Raw genomic sequence first — 19092 nt, 5'->3', positions numbered from 1 at the left:
TGTTTAGTGGCAAACCCTTAATGGGGGAAAAAAAACACTGCATGGTTTGCAAGCTCTAGTTGTAGAGAGGCAGACCCACAAAGGAAACCCGTAAGAACTTGAGGTAGTAGCCACCTCTCTGGGTACCCCAAATGACTGTACAAGTTGGGGGAATAACTCAGAGAAGATGCTACATGTATAAAAAAACCTGCATGTTTGAATCTTTCAGTTTTCATTTGAATGTTTGACATTGTATTAAGAGAATTTCGGAAGATGTGATCACATAAAAGAACTTGCCATCCAGGAAGAGTTGTCCTACTGTTTCATTTATTTGTTATTAATTCTAGATAGTATACTTTTTTTTTGTTCAGAGTCCAAGTGATAAAATCATTATTAAAATACTTGGTATAGGTAGTACCAAAATTAAAAACTAAACCTAAAAGATTCATAGTTTAGTGTCTATTGGTGAGTCAGCAAGGGTTTAAGAATTTACTATGTGTCAGACACTGTGCTAAACACTGGGGATTCAGAGAAAGGCAAAAAGCACCTCTGCTTTCAAGGAGTATGCTTTCTTCTGGGTACTAGGAGTTTAAGGGTAAGGGACATATGAACACAGTCACTATTTTTTTTAATTAGATTTTTTATTTTTAGTTTACAACACTCAGTTCTACATGGTCTTGAGTTTCAAATTTTCTTCCCTTCCCACCCCACTGTCATTATTTTCAAGGAGTTTATAATCCAGTTGAAGATATAAAGCTTTCACACCAAATATCTGACAACATGAAAATAACCAGGCACATACAAGATCTATACAGAACAAATGAAAGGCAATGTGGAATGGGAAGGGAAGATATTAGGAGCCTAGAAAGGCCTCAAGAAGACAGTTTTTGATTTGAGTCTTGAAGGAACCCAGAGAAACCAAGAGGTGAAAGAGAAGGGGCCAAGCATTCCAGGGATGGAGGATAGGGATGTCAGCCAAGGCAAGGGCATGAAAGTGAGAGAGGGAATGTTGTGTTTGAGGGATGGCGAGGAGGCCAGTGTAGCTGGATCAAAGAATGTGTGGAGGGAGTAAATGTGAAAAGACTGGAGAGGTAAGGAAGAGACTAGGTTATGAAGACCTATAAATGCCAAACAGGGGGCACCACTGGAGCTCATTGAGCAAGGTGTGGCATGGTCATACTTGTGCTCTAGAAAAATAGCCTTGGCAGCTGATTAGACTAGAGGAGGGAGAGAATTGTGCAGGAAGACCGTTAGAAGGCTGTTACAGTAGCTGAGGGGAGATGGGATGAGGGCCTTAAAGTGAGTAGTTTTCTAAATTTTAGTAAAAAGATAATTGGATAATGTTGTAAATGACTTAAAATGACATTAAAAACAATCCTGGTTAAATTGCCTAAAGCATACCGGGGGGGGGGAAATAAATAATTTTTTTATTGTTGCAAATTAAATGTTCATATTATTTGTTATCTTTCAGACGGTCCGGCATGGGTTTCCTTACCAGCCCACAGCCTTAGCCTTTGATCCAGTCCAGAAAATTTTGGCTATTGGGACAAGAACAGGTGCTATACGAATGTATCCTTTCTCTTATGTTAATTCATAGGTATTTTTTGTCATCAGTTACAAATTCATAAACACTTGGGTAAGTGAAATTTTCCTTATTGTAACTATGGATTCTTCATAAAGGGAAAAGGAAAAAATAGTCTAATTTCAAATTGCTCCTGTGTTGTTTTTGGTAATTTTCATTATTTATTGACTGAAAATAATAATTCAAGTATGGGTTAAAAATATAGTTACCCTTTACAGTAAGTGCATTTTTTTCATTATGTGAAGGTTCAAAGGCAACTATGATAGTCATGTAAACTTACTGTGTACTTTTTAATCACCATGACAGGTGGTAAAAGGGGAAAGTGAGATTTTAATCCATTCCTTTTAATGGAAGCTTGGGGGATGGGGAGAGTGGAGTATGGGAGGGGAATGAGGTGGTAGAAGAGCAATGAAAGTAAGTTGCTAACTAATCTAACATTTTACTTTAATTTTCAATAGCTAGTTATGAGTAATGCCTTTTAGTAGCAAAGGATCATAGTAAAATCTACATCACTCTGGTGTTTTATCATTTAAATATTGGTTTTCAAAATTAGAGTTCATTCTAGAAACTTGAACATTCAGATATTATGCATTGCCTTCGTGTTATAATGATTCCTACAAGTGCATTTGTTAAATATATAATCATATACAGTTTTATGTTAGGCTTACATGGAACAAGTATTGTCATGTTGGGTCAAAGGTAGCAATAGAGAGGGGATCAGGCAAGATATGAGGGTAGGTACTGGAGAAGCAGGGCAAACATTGGTTTCTGGACCATCATGAATGAGTCAGAGGCCAGGTTAACTCAGAAATGGAAAGTACATAAATACCATAGGGCTAAACCAGATAGGATATCCAAAGTCCATGCTTAGTGGTAAATAGAATTACAAACAACTGGCTGGCTCCTTAGTGAAATACATTCATTGTTGGGAAGCAGATAAATGAATTCTCTTAACAGTGTCATGGAATCATAGAATCCTAAGATTGGAAGAGACCTCAGAGGTCACAGGTTCCTAATTTAGAGCTAGAAGTGCCCTTAGAGGCATCAAGACCAATTCTTTCATTTTACAAATGAGAGGGAATTGTTAGCTCAGAGGTGAAGTGCCTTGCCCAACATAAATGACAAAGACAACATTTGAACCTAGTCTTCTGACCAGGTTTAAACTTCTTCTCTCTTTCCATTATACCACTAATTTATAAGTTACTTGAGGGTAAGCACTATGTCTTATCTATGTTGGTGTCATCCTCAGTACAATCACATATTTCTAAGCATCTTAAGTACTTTATAGATGTTGGTTGAATGAAATTGTAATATTGAGTAGAATGGATTATTTAGGGGATTGATAGAACTGGAGAAGAGAGGAGTCGTGTAAAGGAGTAGTGAGATGTAAGGTTGAAGAGGTATGTTGGGAATAGATAATGAAGGGCTTTGAGTGTAAGGAATTTCTTCTCTATAAACCACTGAACATTTTTGAGTTGGGGAGTGACACGCACAAAGTTGAGCTTTAGGAAGATTTATCTGTAGCCAAATTAAGCTACTTTCCTTCTGAGAAATCCCCAGACAAGAACTGTGAAGACTGAATAAACAAAGTGATTTTTGAGTTATTTTATATAGCCAGGAGTACAAGAGTGCTTGGTTAATCCTTGAAACCTTTAGTTGTGTGCACTCGGGTAGAATTGACAGCCAGTGATCTCTAAAACATTGGGGTGAGTATCCTTGATCATGAAGATCCAATGAGATCGTGGACATAATAGGGTGTTAAGATCTCTAAAGGCCTATCGATAATACATAAATGTAAATCTGAGCTTTTGGGAGAAATCCATAAGAAATAAAAAGTTTAAAGGATAGGGAAAAATTTAAAAAGAAGCATAAGGAAAATGGCTGTAGAAATCCAAAAAGAACCTTTTGGAAGCCACTAAAAAATGCCTGAGATACCTGAGTCCCTACCGAGACTACAAGATGGCAAGTAACAACTGAAACATCAAGTGGAAAGGTAATATTTACAGTTCTACTGGGCTTGTTTCCTGCCAAGAGTTACTGGCACAGCCTCCATCACACTCTCATGAAAAAACTTTCAGGAATAAAGGCCATTCATGGAAATCTATTTCTTATTTAATGCTGAGAAAAGGAAAAACAACTTTATATGAGTCCTATGTTCCTATGTAGAACTTTTATATGTGAATTCCTATAACAAGAAACCTTAGAGTAGTCAGGTTTGCATGCAGTGTTGAGGGAAAGAGGTAGATAGTTAACAAGATTATTAGAATGCTTGTTGTTGTTGTTTGTCCTTTGTTCTTGGAGAGGGCCAATGACTTCAGGAGGGTTAATGTCTTGGCTTGCAAGTGAATTGGATTATAGTAAGGCAGGGCTGTGCAAAGTCATAAGCTTTGCTTTCTCCTCCAAAGCCATTTGTGTCCAGTTTCAAGATATAGATGCAGATGCCTGGAGATGGTCCTCACTTATTATACTAGATGATACTGAATACTATTAACAGTAAGGGGAAATTAAAAAATTATTTCAGTCCTGAAAGAACTCATATTGAAATAGAGGAAATACAATTTAGAGAAAACTAAGATTTATAAAGCAACATATAAACTAGTACAGATTTTTAAAGTAGCAAACAGAGTAAGTCAAGGAGTTACAGAGTAAGAGTGACTTAAGCAAACATGGTTAGTGAAGGAAAACTTTTGGGAAGGATACATGTTTTAAGACAGACTCAAAAGGAAAGGAGGAGGTATCTGGATTAGCAAAAAAGATTAGAAAAGGGAATTTTGAATGACGGGACAAAAATTATATGGAGGAATAAAGGAGTAACTAAGTCACATGTTTAATAACTGTAGCTTTCTCATTATAACAGTACAGAATTTCAGAATTTAAGAGTTGCCCTCACTGGCAGTCTAGTCTAACTAATATCTGGAAAAGAATCCTTGTTATAACATACTTGAAGACCCAATGAGAGGGATCTGCTCCTCCCCAAAGCAGTCCATTCCAGTTTTGGATCGTTCAAATTGCTAGGAAGTTTCTCCAACCATTTTGCTATACCATGATCATATTTACATAAGATTCACTATGAAACACTACAGGGAAACAGACATTGGGGGGCAAAAAGTTTAGTAACAGATGAACAAAACTTAATACTTCATAGTGTATGAAGGTTCTTACCTCTTAATATTGGTCCTCTACCAGCTGTAGGACATTTGCCACTGTCCTTAGCTCCCTCCTGGCTTAAATTCTTCTTCTCAGTCAGGGCCTCACTCTTAACTCGTTTTGAGGTCTATTGCTGTGTGGACTTTGTTCACTAGAGTAATCTTTTACAGCTTTCTGAAATCAACCTCCCAGCTAGCTCTTAATCTGGCACATGGGAATCTGAGCCCACTCAGGAACTTGTTACTTAGTTTTCTAGTTCAGTCATTTTGGGTCACTTCATTCTAAACGCATTTCCATCTCATATGCATCAGAATGGCAGAGATGACAAAAAAAAATAGAAGATGATGATTGTGTGTAGGGCCTATGGGAGGATAAACGCACTGTTGTAAGGTTAATAGGGACTATGTCCCCAAAGTCAATACTTAGTACATACCTTTCGACCTAGCAGTACTACTATTATTGACTAATATTCACAAAGAGGACAAAGACAGAAAAGAAAGACTTACATGTACAAAAATATTTATAGTAGAACCTTTTGAGTAGCAAGCAACTGGAAAAAAGTGGGTGCCCATCAGGTGGAAAGTAGCCAAACTTTGCTATTTGAATGCAGTGGATTATGATTGCATTGTAAGAAATGACAAAAGCAACTGATTCAGTGAAACGTGGAAGGACTTTTTTGAACTGATATAGAATGAAGTGAAAGTGAACAATTTATACTATAACTACAATAATGTAAAGGAAAACAATTTTGAAAGACTTAAGAATTCTGATTAATTAATGCAGTGACCAGTCATGACTCCAGAAGACTGATGAAGTTGATTGATGTTGAAACATGTTTCCCACCTCTGTGCAGAGAGATAATAGAGAAGAGAGGCAGAATGAGGCATATATTTTCAGATGTGGCCAAAGTGTGAATTTGTTTCCTTGACTGAACTTATTGTTTACAAGGCAACTAGGTGTTAAAATAGATAGAGTGCTAACCCTGGAGTGAGGAAGAGTTGAGTTCAAATCCTGCCTCAGACAGTTACTAGCTATGTGACCTGGGGCAAGTCATTCAACCTATCTGCCTCAATTTCTTTTTCTGTAAAATAAGATAATAATGGCACCTAGCTCCCAGGGTTGTTGTGAATATAAAATGAAATAGTATTCACAAAGGACTTCATAAACCTTAAAGCACTATATAATGCTCTATTATTATAAGAGAGTATACTTTCCTTCTGAGGATTGAGAGAATTGTGGGGAGGGACTTGATATGTAGTCATAGTGATCCAAAAAAAGGGAAAAAAGGAAGAAAAGAGAATCAATGAGATATTTTTAAAATCATATAGAAGAGAATGAAAATGAAGTTCAGAAGTTATCACAGAGAAGCAGGGCAATGTTGACTCTTTTTTACTAAGTTAGAACAAAGGACAAACACAGCAACAACAACGTATACTTAAAAAATCCAAATTGAACATTAACAAAAATTCACCATTTTACATATAAACTCAGTGTTTCTGTTTTTTTATATATTAAGATGTTTATGTTTTTAACATTAATTCTATAATTTTTAAAAAGAAAATTTTAAAAATGTATATAATGGAAAGAGCTCAGCTCCTGAAATTAAGAGACCTTAGTTTGAATGTAGGCTCTTAATCATTGTGAGATCGTGAGCAAATCAGTTCACCTCCCCTGTTCTCTACCTCATCTGTGAAATGGGGATAATGATACTTAGAGTTGTTATGGAGAAAGTTCTTTTTATATTGTTTTTTTTAAAGCCTTACATGTTCTTATACTTATGAATAAAAATGCCTGGATATATTAGAATATCAGCATATCCTTAGGCTTCATTCTTTCTTCACATTTTTTCTGATAAGATCTGACTTACATGGAAACAAGGAGATTTCTTTACCATGAAGACAACATTGATTTTCAAAATGTAGATTTCATGCTACTAGGACCATTTTAGAGTCATAAAAACTCTATGAATATCCCTATTGTGTGCAGAAGCAAGTGGAATGAAACTATTTTGAATACTCCCTCTCCTGCAATATTTTTATATTTGTGAATTCAGGTTAAAATGAACATGAAAAATAGCCTTGCAAAAGGGAAAGAAATTGCTAATGGGCAAAAGATGCTGTCTGAAGAATGTGAATGAAGGTGAGAGGTACAGGCTACCTCTTTCCTGGTGTGGTGGTAGAGGTATTTATAACCTTAGTGTGTTCATATGAACCTCAATTATTTTTTTAGCTGACTGAACAACCTCTTCCCCTCTCTCATTATTTGCCTTCCTGAGTCATTGTTCATCTGCCAGAATAAGCGGGCCCCTAAAACACAGGGAAAAGAGAACTGCCTTGATTTGTGGTACCATAGAAATCACTGTTAATGAAACAATACATATAACTCACAAAATGACATAAAGTAGAACTGAAACTGAATAGCCTTCCTTTGCAAAAGGCTTTAATAACAATAATATTATGGAAATAGTAGTTTTAAATCCTAAAAATAAGAGACTAAAATATAAGTCATCTTATTCTCCATTCCATCTCCAGGTTCCATTCTCATAATATATTATTATGTATAATGTAATATGTAACATATATTGTATATAATTCTTATATAATTAAAAGATATAAATCATGGTTTTTATATCTGATGTTTCATCAATAATTTATGACCCTAGTTTGTTGCTTAATATTAAATGAATCCACAGATAATTCAAATAGCTACAGCTTACAAACAGTATTGATTCATTTTTGTCTAGTTGTGTAAATAGGTTGTTTAGTTATCTTGGGAGACTGGAGAATTGTACAAGACAGTTTTGGAAAAAAATGTTAATGACTGTTAAGGGATACACAGCTCTATCATCATCATCATTAAAAGCATTTATTAAATGCTATTGGTGTCTGATATTTTCCTGGGATGTTCTCTATGCTGAAAGATACTGCTACTGATGCTGATCAAAATGTGTTTATGTAGCTGTGGCTGAAAATAGCAAAGTACAATCTGATGTTCTCTCCAGCACATAGTGAGCATACGTGCAGGCTTTTTTTTTCTTTTGATTTGTGGGTACAGCTCTTACTTACAGAGCATTTAAAGTTATGGTCTGTCGAAATACTACTGGAAAAGACATTCCATTCCCGATTGGTACAAGCCAGGCTTATGTGGTATTTATATTTCTTCCCAACTGTGCTACACCTTCTGAAGCTGTTTTTTCAGTGAATCTATGAAGTATTTATTTTGTTTACTTCATATGTGCCTTCTGCTTTAGCTGGATATCCTTTCATTCATTCTAAAAGTATAGAATGTCAGAGTTGAATGGGGCCTCAGAAGTCATTTAGTCCTAATACACACTTGATCATGACTCCCTCTGTGCCAACCCTGAGAAGTCGCTGGTTGAAAATAGCTGGTAGCTCATTACCTTCTGAGGCAGATAATTGTACTTTTGGCCAACACTAACTGAAAGCGTTTTTAAACGGAACTGAAATCTGCCTTTTTACAACTTCACCTCTTGTTCTTGGTTCTGCTCTGGGCGCCAAGTAAAACAAATTGCTTACCTCTCCCCATGAAAGCCCTTCAAATACTTGAAAATAACTTTTGCATCCTTTTTAAGTCTTCTCTTCTTCAGAATAAATGTTTCCATTTTTCTCACCTGATAGTCATATGACATGGTGCCCTATCTCCTAACTTTACCATTCTGTGGATATGCCCCAGTTTGTCAGTGGATTCTTTAAAATCTGGTTCCTAGAACCAACACAGTATTCCGGATATGATCTTACCAAAGCAGAATACAAGAGAACTATGATTTTCCTCACTGTGGATGCTGTCTCTTCTATTAGCACAGAATTAGTACACAATCCCATTAACTTTTTTGGTTGCCCTGTCATGCTGTTGAGTCATAATGGATTTCCAGTCCACTAAAAACTGCAGGTCTTTCTCACATAAAATTTGGAGCCATGTATTCCCTTTTTTGTGCTCGTGCAACTAACTTTTTGAACCTGAAATGGATTCTACATTTATTCTTTCCATATAATTAGCCCCAGTAGCATAGATAATTTTCTAAATGGGATTATAGGTGATACTGTTTCATCTTTTAATGTTAAGTATAGGTTTTTGCTGACATTATTGATTTTTTCCATTTTTACCTTTGTATTTTCTGTGCCTAGATAATGCCTTACACATAGTAAATGAAATAGAGAAGTTTAATTAAATTGTTTATGAGGCTAAATGATATTCTTGTAGCATAGCTACGTAAAAAGTATATACATTTAATCTGGATCTTCATGCCACATTGCTGCCATTTTCTATCTGAAAGACAGATTGGCATTCTTAATTTTGTTTTCTATTTCGTCATCAATTGGAACATTATTGTATGTTATTTTCATAGCAAAATTTAGTTAAAAAATATTCAACTATGAATTGTGATAAAATGCTTTTCTGTGTGAAGGTGTGGGTCATTATAGAACTTTAGTTATTATACATATTGCAGAAAATTTAATAAATATTTGTGTGGCTGATTTATATGTATTTCATGATCATGGTCATCATCGTAAGGGAATTCCTGGGTTTAGTTCCCCTATGCTTTTCTCAAACTATTTAATTGAAAGAAAAAATTATCTTTGGTTGGTTAGCTGGTTTTTTTTGTTTGTTTTAACATACTGTTTTATGTTTATGTTGTATGTTTTAACATATGTTTTAACATATTGAGGTCAGTGCTATAGTAAAAAAAGTTGGATAGTTTTATCCTGTTGCTTTGCCACAGACTTTTCCACAACCCCATTCTGCCATCTTGCAAACATGCTAATGGCCACAAAGGAAAAGGACCAAAATCTGTAGACTATTCTGAACAAAGGCCCTCTTTATGGTGGGTCATTGGTGTAAATGTCATATATCAAGATATCACATTTATTTTTTATTGAAAGAGCTCTCCAGAAAGCCTATGTCAAAATATGTTATGATGTAAGTTGCTTGGTCCTGTGCCACATTCCCAAATATGACTCTAGAAAATGGATTGACTATAATTAGACTGTGCAATACCACTTCATTTTATTAGTGATAGAGAAAGAAATATGATTCTGTCTATTCTGAAGGAGTAATGCTGTGGTAAGATCATTAGCTCTGTCTGGAGTTAGAGGATCACTTGGTTCAGAGCTTACATCTGATGTTTCCTGTGGGACCCTTGGGCAAGTTACTGTGCCTCTGTGGGCCTCAGTTTACTTCTCTGTAAATTCAGGAATGAGACTAATGGCTTCCAAGGTCTCTTCCAGCCTTTAATCTATGATTCTTTGACAGTGCCAACTATGGAGTAGGATAGGATATTGACAAACTTCTTAACATGGTAGTAAAACCTTTTTAATAGCTGCTGGAGTCAACTATACTATGGTATTGAATGTTTAGGTAATATCTGTGTGTGTGTGTGTGTGTGTGATATTCCTGACAATTTGTATTTACTTTGTTGTTAATTAACATGCAGCAAAGATAATTTCAATTACTCCAGGTTGTGTTCTTTAATAAAAAATTTATACCCATTTTTATAATAATCACCCTAATTTTCAAATATATCTATCTTCTCTCCCCTCCCCAGAGAAACATTTTTTGTAAAAAAGAATAAAAAATAAAGAAGAAAAATAATTGCTTTGGCAACGCTAACCAAAGCATCAACCAATTCTGATATTTTATGCAATGTTCTACACTCACAGTCCCCCACCTCTATAAAAAAGGGAGGGACTTAATTTTTTCCAGGACCAAAGTAGGTACCACTTGGTGTGTTGTTGTGGCTATTGGTATTCTTTTCAATTATGTAGTTTTGATCAATTTGTACAACGTTTTCCTGGTGGTTGTTACTTTACATCTATCTTTTCATGCTTCTCTGAATTCTCCGCACTCATCGTTTCTTACCTTGCAGCAGTATTCCATTACATTCATTGCCACAATCTAGTTAGCCGTTCTAAACCTAAGGGCATTTATTTTGTTTCCAGTTGCTGCCTTTGGTGTATATAAGCCATTCTTTCCATTTCTGATCTCCTTGGAGTGTATATCTAACAGTTGGATTTCTGACTTATAGGTTATAGATATCTTTGTCACTCTTTAAAAAGCATTATTATTTCAAATGACATTTCAGAATGGTTGTGGACTAAATCACAGGTCCATCATCCATGTGATGTTCTCAATCTTTATTGGGATCTAGAAACACTCGATTGATCATGTTGCCAAATGTTTAGTACAGCTTAAACTAAGATAGTTCTAGTAATGAAAAGAAATGATAACCTATTACAGTTGTCATAGACAACTTTCTTGTCATCTCAAAAAGAGTGATGTTAATATCATAAAAATCACATGGACCTTTCTTTAATATTCCAAATGTTGAGAAAAGGCCGGGTAGATAGTTGGAATGGAACTTATATAGTGCCTACTACATGCTAGCACTGTGCAAAGTGCTTTAAAAATATTATCTTATCGATTTGATTTTTGGTTAAGCAGTAGCCAGCACTTTTAAAGATCTCAGTAGGTATACCAACACATTTAATATCTTTACTATTTTTCACAACTTTGGAAGCATTACTAACATTTAAATATTGAGCCATAGGTCAAAAAATTTAAGCACATTATTTATCAGTTGTAAAGTTGAAATGATATTACATGATATCCAAATATCTTGTTTGAAAAGCAGTTTTTCATTAATGCTCTACTTATATTCATTTCAATTCAATAAACATTTTTAAGTGTGTATGATAAGCTATGTGTTGTCCTAGATCCTAGGGATATAAATGAAAAAGAAAAAGAGTCTCTGCCCTCAAGGAGGTTATAATCTAATGGGAAAAGACTACCCACAGAGGAAGCTGGACAGGTGGGGAGACACTGGGGGTACCCAGTGTGGGGACATCTTGTTGCATGGAGTTGAAATGGAGCAGAGCTGCAGAGTCCACGTTCTGCTCTTTATAAAGGAAGGCTTTGGGAAGAGTAGTGCTCCACCCTCCAGCCCTCCAATCAGAGAGGAGAGAAAGCTAAGGAAGGTGGAAAGGAGTTGAGTATCCAAGGCTGAGTTAGCAGCCTGGTGCTCTTGTTATTTTCCAGTGCCTCTTTGTCTAAGCATTTGATCACATATGCTGTTTTACTGAGGAGATTATGAGCTGTCTCACCCTTCATGTGCTATGCCTCAAAATCTCCTTCTTGTTTCTAGTATCAATGGATGAGTTGCCCCTCCTTGCATTTATAATCCTTCCACTTAAGACTTTGATCCCATCCACTCTACCTCCTCTAGTTTTTCCTATAAATTATTCTCTCATCCTCAATAATCAGATTATTTTTTTAATTGACAAAGTTTTAACACAACAAAAGTGAAAGAAAAACACTAACAAAGTATATTTCCTGAAAAGTTAAGCACAATAATGCAAAAGAGTGAATATGACAGAGGATGATTCTAGTCTTTCATAATTTTTTCTTTGTTAAAAGAGAGAAAGGTTTTATCTTCAGCTTTTACAAATTGGTGCCATCATTGTCCATTTTATTTATGCATTGTTGCCATTTAATGCTATCTACTGTTTTGTATATTTGAATATTTTGTCATTTTGTAGTCATTCATCCCTTTGTGTTAATTTTTTTACTTTTGTTGTCATATAACTGGATAGAATAATTTCTGATAATGCTCTTAATTTCTTCTTCATTCACTATGTTTTCCTCATTTCATTTTGGCAATTTGGTTTTCTTTCTTTTTTGTTATTACATTAGCTGATTGTTTATCAATTTTGTTAACACTTAAAAAACTTTTTTTTTCATTTTAAAAACTTCATGGACCCGAGGTTAAGAACCCTTAGATTAGAGAGAGAGGAGATTCTGTATCCTGGAGTCAGAAAATAGTAATTCAGGCCATTGGGGATGAGAAGCTGGACTAGTATGGTAGCCATATGAGTAGAGAGAAGAGGGAAGGAATTAAAGTTGTTATGGAGGTAGAATTGACAAGACTTGGCAATAGTTTAGATATGGGAGGGGGAGAAGGAAGAGTTAAGGATGATTCTGAGATTATGAACCTGGGTGACTGGGAAGATGGTGGTACCCTAAAAGCCATATCAAGTCAGTCAACAAGCATTTAATAGGTGCCTACTACATGTCAGGTATTGTGCTAAGCATGGGGGATACAAAGAAAGACAAAAAATAGTCTTAGCTCTCAAGGAGCTTACAGTCTAACTAACAGGTTTTTGTCTTATGGCAAGCAACACGAGTGTGGCTAGAAGGAGGACAAAATGAGAACTGAGAAAGTTGGGATAAAATTTGCCTTCAAATTAATTTTCTGTGACAGACTCAACTGAAGTAGCAAGAACATGGCCTTGGCCTTCGTTAAAAGGAGGCTGATTCTAGAGAGGCCCTCACATTTGTGGGGTAGGAAGAGAAAAGCTCACCTTGTGTACAACTGTGGGAGGAACAGAGTGCCCAGAGGAGGCCTTGTGAGCTCCTATCAAATTCGTATTGTTTCATTCATTGTATTTGTGTCCTCTGTGCCTAGCATAGTGTCTGGTACACAGTAGGTAATTAATAAATACTCAGTTATTTCTTACTTTAATTATTATTGCTAAGGAGGTGATAAGCTCAGTTTTTCCATGCTGTTGAAGGACTGAAATATGATCAGTGTCTTCTCAATTTCAGTATCTGGGAGCAAAGCTCCAGTCGCCCGTGCTATTTACAGACCTTCAACAAAAATAGGGAAATTTAGAGGAGGGAAGAGGATTGGGGAGGAAGAGAGAGAAGATAATGAGTTCAGGGTACCAATGAGATAGATAGAATTAGAGATGTCCAAGAGGCAGCTGGAAACACGGAAGGTGAGTTCAGGGGAAATATTAGGGATGGTTATATATCACTTTATTATGCTAATTATGATATATTTATTAGTTATTTCCTATTTATTGTGTATGGCCTGTTTGTACATATTTATTTGCTTGTTGTCTTTCCCATTAGAATGTAAGCTCCTTGTGGGCAGGGACTATCTTTTTCATCTTTTTGTATCTCCAGCACTTAGCACAGTGTCTGAAACACAGTAGTATCTTATTATGCTTATTACTTGACTAACTAAATGTAGACTTGGCAGTCATCTCCCAAGAGGTAATAATTGAATTCATGGGAGTATGATATGATTACCGAAGCAGAGAGTGTGTAGAATGGACCCTTGCTGGAGTCCTAGGGGACATCTTGGACAATTGGATGATGGATGATGGTCCAGCAAAGGACAGTGAGGAAATAACAGTTATGACAGGTAGGTGGCATAGTAGAAGAGTGGGCAGCCTCCTGGGATTCTTGGAGCTATGGCGATTCTCCTTCTAGCCCCTTATTTCAGCTCCACCCACTGCTTTACACACCTGGTGGCAAATAATGTTGTGAGAAGTCCTTTCTTGAGTTTCATTTCCTTAAGTTCCAGATTTAGTGGCTGTTGTATTTTATAGACTTTTTATTCTTATAGTATGTGCTTTTAATCTTTAATTAATGATTTTAATTGGATTTTATCATTCACAATTGCCTACTGAATTTTATAAAAGGAAAAAACCTTGAACCTTTTAGACTAAAACAAAGTAGTTGGCTCACAATAGGAGGAGAGCCAGTAGGGAGCACTACCACAAAAAGCAAGGGAAGAAAGTCTCTGCAGGAAAAAGGGTTAGAAAGTGTTAGAAGTCGGATTGTAAGGGGTTGAGAAGTAAGGGCCAATCTAGATTACTCTTTCTGGGAATTTGACAGTGAAATGGAGCCAAGATATAGGACATCATGAGGACTTAGTATGACCAAGTAGGCAATTTTTAGGGGCACGTTTTAAGAAGCAGTAAAAACTCCAGTGGGGGGGGGGTTCCCATGGCAAATGATACCTACACTTAGCACAAACACTGGCACACAGTAGGTGCTTAGTAAATGCTTATTGACTGACTGACTTACACCAGCGACTCTGAAGGAGCTATCCTATTTTAGATAAAATCAGGTGCCAATATGGCCAGGATAACTACGTATTGAATATAAGGAACAGAATCTTAGAGTTACCCATCATAAATGAGAATGAACAACGTACAAAACACTGGGGGACTGTTTGACAAATGAAGTTCTCTGTGAAAGATATAGACTAATTTGTACTAAAAGCAGTCTATCATGGTGCAGTAAGCAAGTTATTCACTAAGGATGATAGATAATAAATGAAATGCCCAACTAACAAATCAGTTCCTGTGGGATTGTAAATGTCTAATTGGGAGACCAAAAACTCAGGGATCTGAGGTGTTTGTCTGATGGTTTAGGCAAAGATGGAAGCAGTGAGTTCAGGATCATTGAGTTTGGTATTTAGCAGATCTGCATTCGCATTTTGAGAAGTAGTGACATATTGGATTGTGAACTTAATGTGTTTTTTATGCACTGCACAGAATTGGGTGGAGTGAAAATGTCACCTAAATTTCTCTTGCACAGTCTGAAACAGAATGATAAATAGCTATGGATTTCTTAGCATTTGGAAAAACAGTTCACTGTTTGACTATAAAGCCAGCTTTTTTATATTAATTGGGAATAGAAGGATATCAGTTAATGAAATCTATAAGTAAACACAAACTTCATAGTAATGTATAATAATGATGCTATACTAATATGATTGCTATAATGATATTTACATTTTAGTCAGATATCATAATATCAAAAGAGATATACATAAAGCATTAAGCACAGGGCCTGGCACACAGTAGGCACATAATAAATACTTGTTCCTTTTCCTTTGCCTCCCACCTTTATTCCCTAAAAAGTAGAAAAAGAAATTGTTTATTTCCCTCACTATGCTTTCTAGTAGAATTAATGAACAGTAGATTGACTAGAATTAAGGAAAAAAGAGAATGCTTTACTAGGAACGCAGGTGACCCACAGTTGAACATGTCCCTGAATAAATAAGAGAATATACACATAAGTCATACTTGTGCTATAACACAATGAAGTAAGGTGGTGCTCATGCTTTAAAGTTAATATGATTTTTAGTGACATAATAATGCCTGAGAAACCTATACCTTCTTGGTTTCAGTATGCATTAATTCAAGGCATTTTTGTTGCAAAAAATGCCTTATGAATTGGTAACATGTATGACACATTTAGCCTCTTCATTGCTGATTTGTAATTATCCATCTCTTTCTGAAAATGGAATTTTCAGTGGGAAGATTATTAATCATGTAACAGAATTACCAAATCCCTGTGAGAACTTTCATAAAAGGCATAGCAATTTGCAAAAATTATATATGTATATATCAGCAAATAATGCCCTTTTTTCCCCTGAAGGACACAAAGTATTTTGTAGCTATGTTTAATTCATCCACGTTACATTGCACTGGGGAAAAAGGGGAAAAGCATTATCTTCAACTTCATTTAATATTAGAAAAACTGAGGCATAGAGAGGAGAGTTGTATTGCTCAAAGCAGAGGAGCAAAGAATAGTATCTTTCTTCAGATTAAAAAACCAAGGAAGCCAAACTGCAGCTTTGGACTGATGGTGATTTTCCGAATATTTGGACAAAGATTTTTGTACCTAAAGACTGAGCTTGGGAAAGTCAGTGGGAAAACTGTAGCTCCTTGGCACATTCTGGAAGTTTGATTAAAAAAATGCCTGTTCCTTTGAAATGCCAGGCTATTTTCAATATATGAAAACATCAAAAAACCTTAAATTTGCTTCTTTTGTAACAATTTGTCTGTTATGGTTTTGTTGACTATCTTAGATTTTTGTTTCTTTGTTTTGATCTGGACCTGCTCCCAGTATGGAAACTCCTTCTACCAATGTAGAGAAGCACTTTGTAATTTGTTAAGCATCTTGTCTGTGGTCATGTAGTATGTGTCAGAGCAGAAGCAAGATTTGGATCCAAGTTTTTCTAATTTTCTAATTTTAAAGGTTAGACTTCTATCAAGGAGGTGCTAATAATGTTAGCAACTGACTCTCCAAGAAAAATGTAAGCAGGACACACTTTTAAGTTTAATCTGCATTATTACCTTCCCCCCTCCCCACATCACTTCCTTAAGTCTAGACAATCAACAAAGCAGTAAATCAAGCCCTGATTCTTTCCTAGGTGTCAGTGCTCACACTGAAGACTGGATGATTCCTAGGCTGACAAAGGCATTAGCTCCCCCTGCTTATCCACTGTACCAGGCTGCCTCCCTGCCACAAACTGTTAGAATCCAATTATGCTGTTAGGAGGGCAAACTTCACACATTTATTTAGTCTGGTATCACTCTCTTGTGAGTTGGCCTAGGCAGCAGAACTCACTCTCATACTTTCCAAGAAACATTAAGTAACTTTGATGACAGCATCAGTCTGAAGAGATGAGACGATCTCACAGTAAATTGATTTTCTTTTCTTTTTTTTCCTTTAAAACCTTTAAATCTTAAAAAAAATCTTCTATGGGAATAATCATTTGGATAAGAATTCTGTTTCACTACTGGCAAAAAATTGTCAGAAGCATTCACTATGGTACACTGAACAAATGAAAGAAGCAGAAAAAGGAGGACCACTCCAAAAAAAAAAAAAGAAATACATTGAGAAGAAACTGGATTAGCATAACAGTGATATAAAATTAATTGTTATTTAGAAAAAACACTATCTTGAGTTACAAATGAGGCAGAAAATGGAAAGTTAAATACATTTTAACTTACTTGATATGCAACTGAAAAGGCTGAGGGTTAGGACTGGGTTTAAGCAGAAATATGATGTAGATTAAGTTTGTCTTTGGCATCAACCCATTTGTGTTCACCACACCCTGCTCAGGACAGTCTTTTTTGGTGCCATCCTGTCTGCACTTATTCCCTCTCATAATCCCTCTCTAGTTAATGTATTATGCTGTTTCTTGGCACATTCAAGAGTCTGATTGTGATACTTCCCATATTCCATTGAAATTGACCTTCCTTATGTCATATTTCTTCAAGTCTCCTCTGCTACCATAGGTGACAGTTAGCTGTGATATATAAATGTCTGCTACTCCTCTTTTGATAGAAAACTCATATTGCGAGCCAAGATGGCAGAGTGATGGGAAACTACGTAGGAGCAATGCTCATCTCCACAAACTCCTGACAGATACAGGAAATGTACCAGACCGAGTCTTGATGGGAAAATCCAGAAAAAGTCACAGTGATTCCTTTATCCAGCCCTGCTCAGCATAGAGAGACAGACTGGGAGGTCTGCCCAAGATGGGGATGGGTCCAAAAGCAAGCTGTGCAAAAAGCATTCCATTGCTCAGAGAGATCTGTACACCAGGGTAAGGGGAGGTCTCAGACCAATACTGGGATGCTGCAACAGGGGCAGTTGGCAATTGTCAACTTGTCATCCACTTCCAAGTTGCTGAACCAGGACAGAGTGAGAAGGGGGAAGTTCAGAAGCCAGCAGCAGCAACAGTAATGGTATGGCTCAGACTTCAGTTGCAAAATGGAGGTTTCACTTTCAATGTCTAGCCCAGCCTACAGAGGAATAACCAGGGTAGTAATCTCAGACCAAAGGGGAGCCTACAATTCTTCAGCTCTGAACAGAGCTTTCTATTTGGTTTATAGGAGTGGAGTCTAGCTGCAGTGTACTCTTTTAAAAATTTTTTTTAAATAATATTTTATTTTTCTCAATTACTTGTAAAGATAGTTTCCAAGATTCATTTTTTGTAAGATTGAGTTCCAAATTTTTCTCCCTCCCTCCCCTCCCCCCTCCCCAAGACAGTAAGCAATATGATCTAGGTCACACACGTGCAATCATGTTAAACATGTTTCTATATTAGTCATGTTGTAAAAGAAGAAACAGAACAGAAGGGAAAAACCATGAAAAAACAAAAAGAAAGTGAAAATGGTATGCTTCAATCTGCATTCAGACTCTACGATTCTTTCTCTGGATGTGGATAGCATTGTCCATCATGAGTCTTTTGGAACTGTCTTGGATCATTGTAGAATAGCTAAGTCTGTCATAGTTGATCATCACACAATATTGCTGTTATATGTACAATGTTCTCCTGATTCTACTCACTTCACTCAGCCTCAGTTCCTGTAAGTCTTTAAAGGTTTTCTGAAATCCACCCAGCTGTCTACTCTTGTTCATACCCAAACCCAGTTCAGGAGCTTGAAGAGCTTAGATTGGGAGGGGGGATGGGGCTTCCCAATAGTGGAGTGAGGGGAAGAAGAACAATCATACTTTACCCTGGATCAGCGGCACTGAGAGCTTCTGTGTCCAAACCTTTCCCTGAGATCCTGGAACAACACAACACTTAATATCTCCAAGAAAGCAACAACAGTATCAGCTCAGACCTGTTCTCCAGAAGTGCTGCAGAGCCCAGCCCCAACATCGAGTCCCTGGAAAGAGGGACCCACTATATTGAGCTGAGAGTTGGTGTGGGGGCAGGGTCACTTAAGATAACAAACACATTGCCTCAGAGACAAACATAGCTTGGGCTC

The 19092-nt window shown here is 36.4% G+C and overlaps 1 protein-coding gene across 1 annotated transcript in view; it reads left to right on the top strand.

Annotated features, from left to right (window-relative positions):
* The first annotated feature begins 934 nt into the window (after positions 1-934).
* STXBP5L (syntaxin binding protein 5 like) overlaps positions 935-19092 on the top strand; it is a 324117-nt gene continuing 305959 nt past the window's right edge. Inside the window, exons 1-2 of the mRNA XM_036744107.1 lie at positions 935-973; positions 1451-1548. Coding sequence (XP_036600002.1) covers positions 935-973; positions 1451-1548 — 137 coding nt within the window. The remainder of the gene's footprint in view (positions 974-1450; positions 1549-19092) is intronic.

The sequence above is a fragment of the Trichosurus vulpecula genome, chromosome 2 (genome assembly GCF_011100635.1).
Source record: "Trichosurus vulpecula isolate mTriVul1 chromosome 2, mTriVul1.pri, whole genome shotgun sequence".
NCBI lineage: Eukaryota > Metazoa > Chordata > Mammalia > Diprotodontia > Phalangeridae > Trichosurus > Trichosurus vulpecula.
Note: the sequence above shows the minus strand (reverse complement) of the source record. Positions and strands in the feature narration are given on the sequence as shown.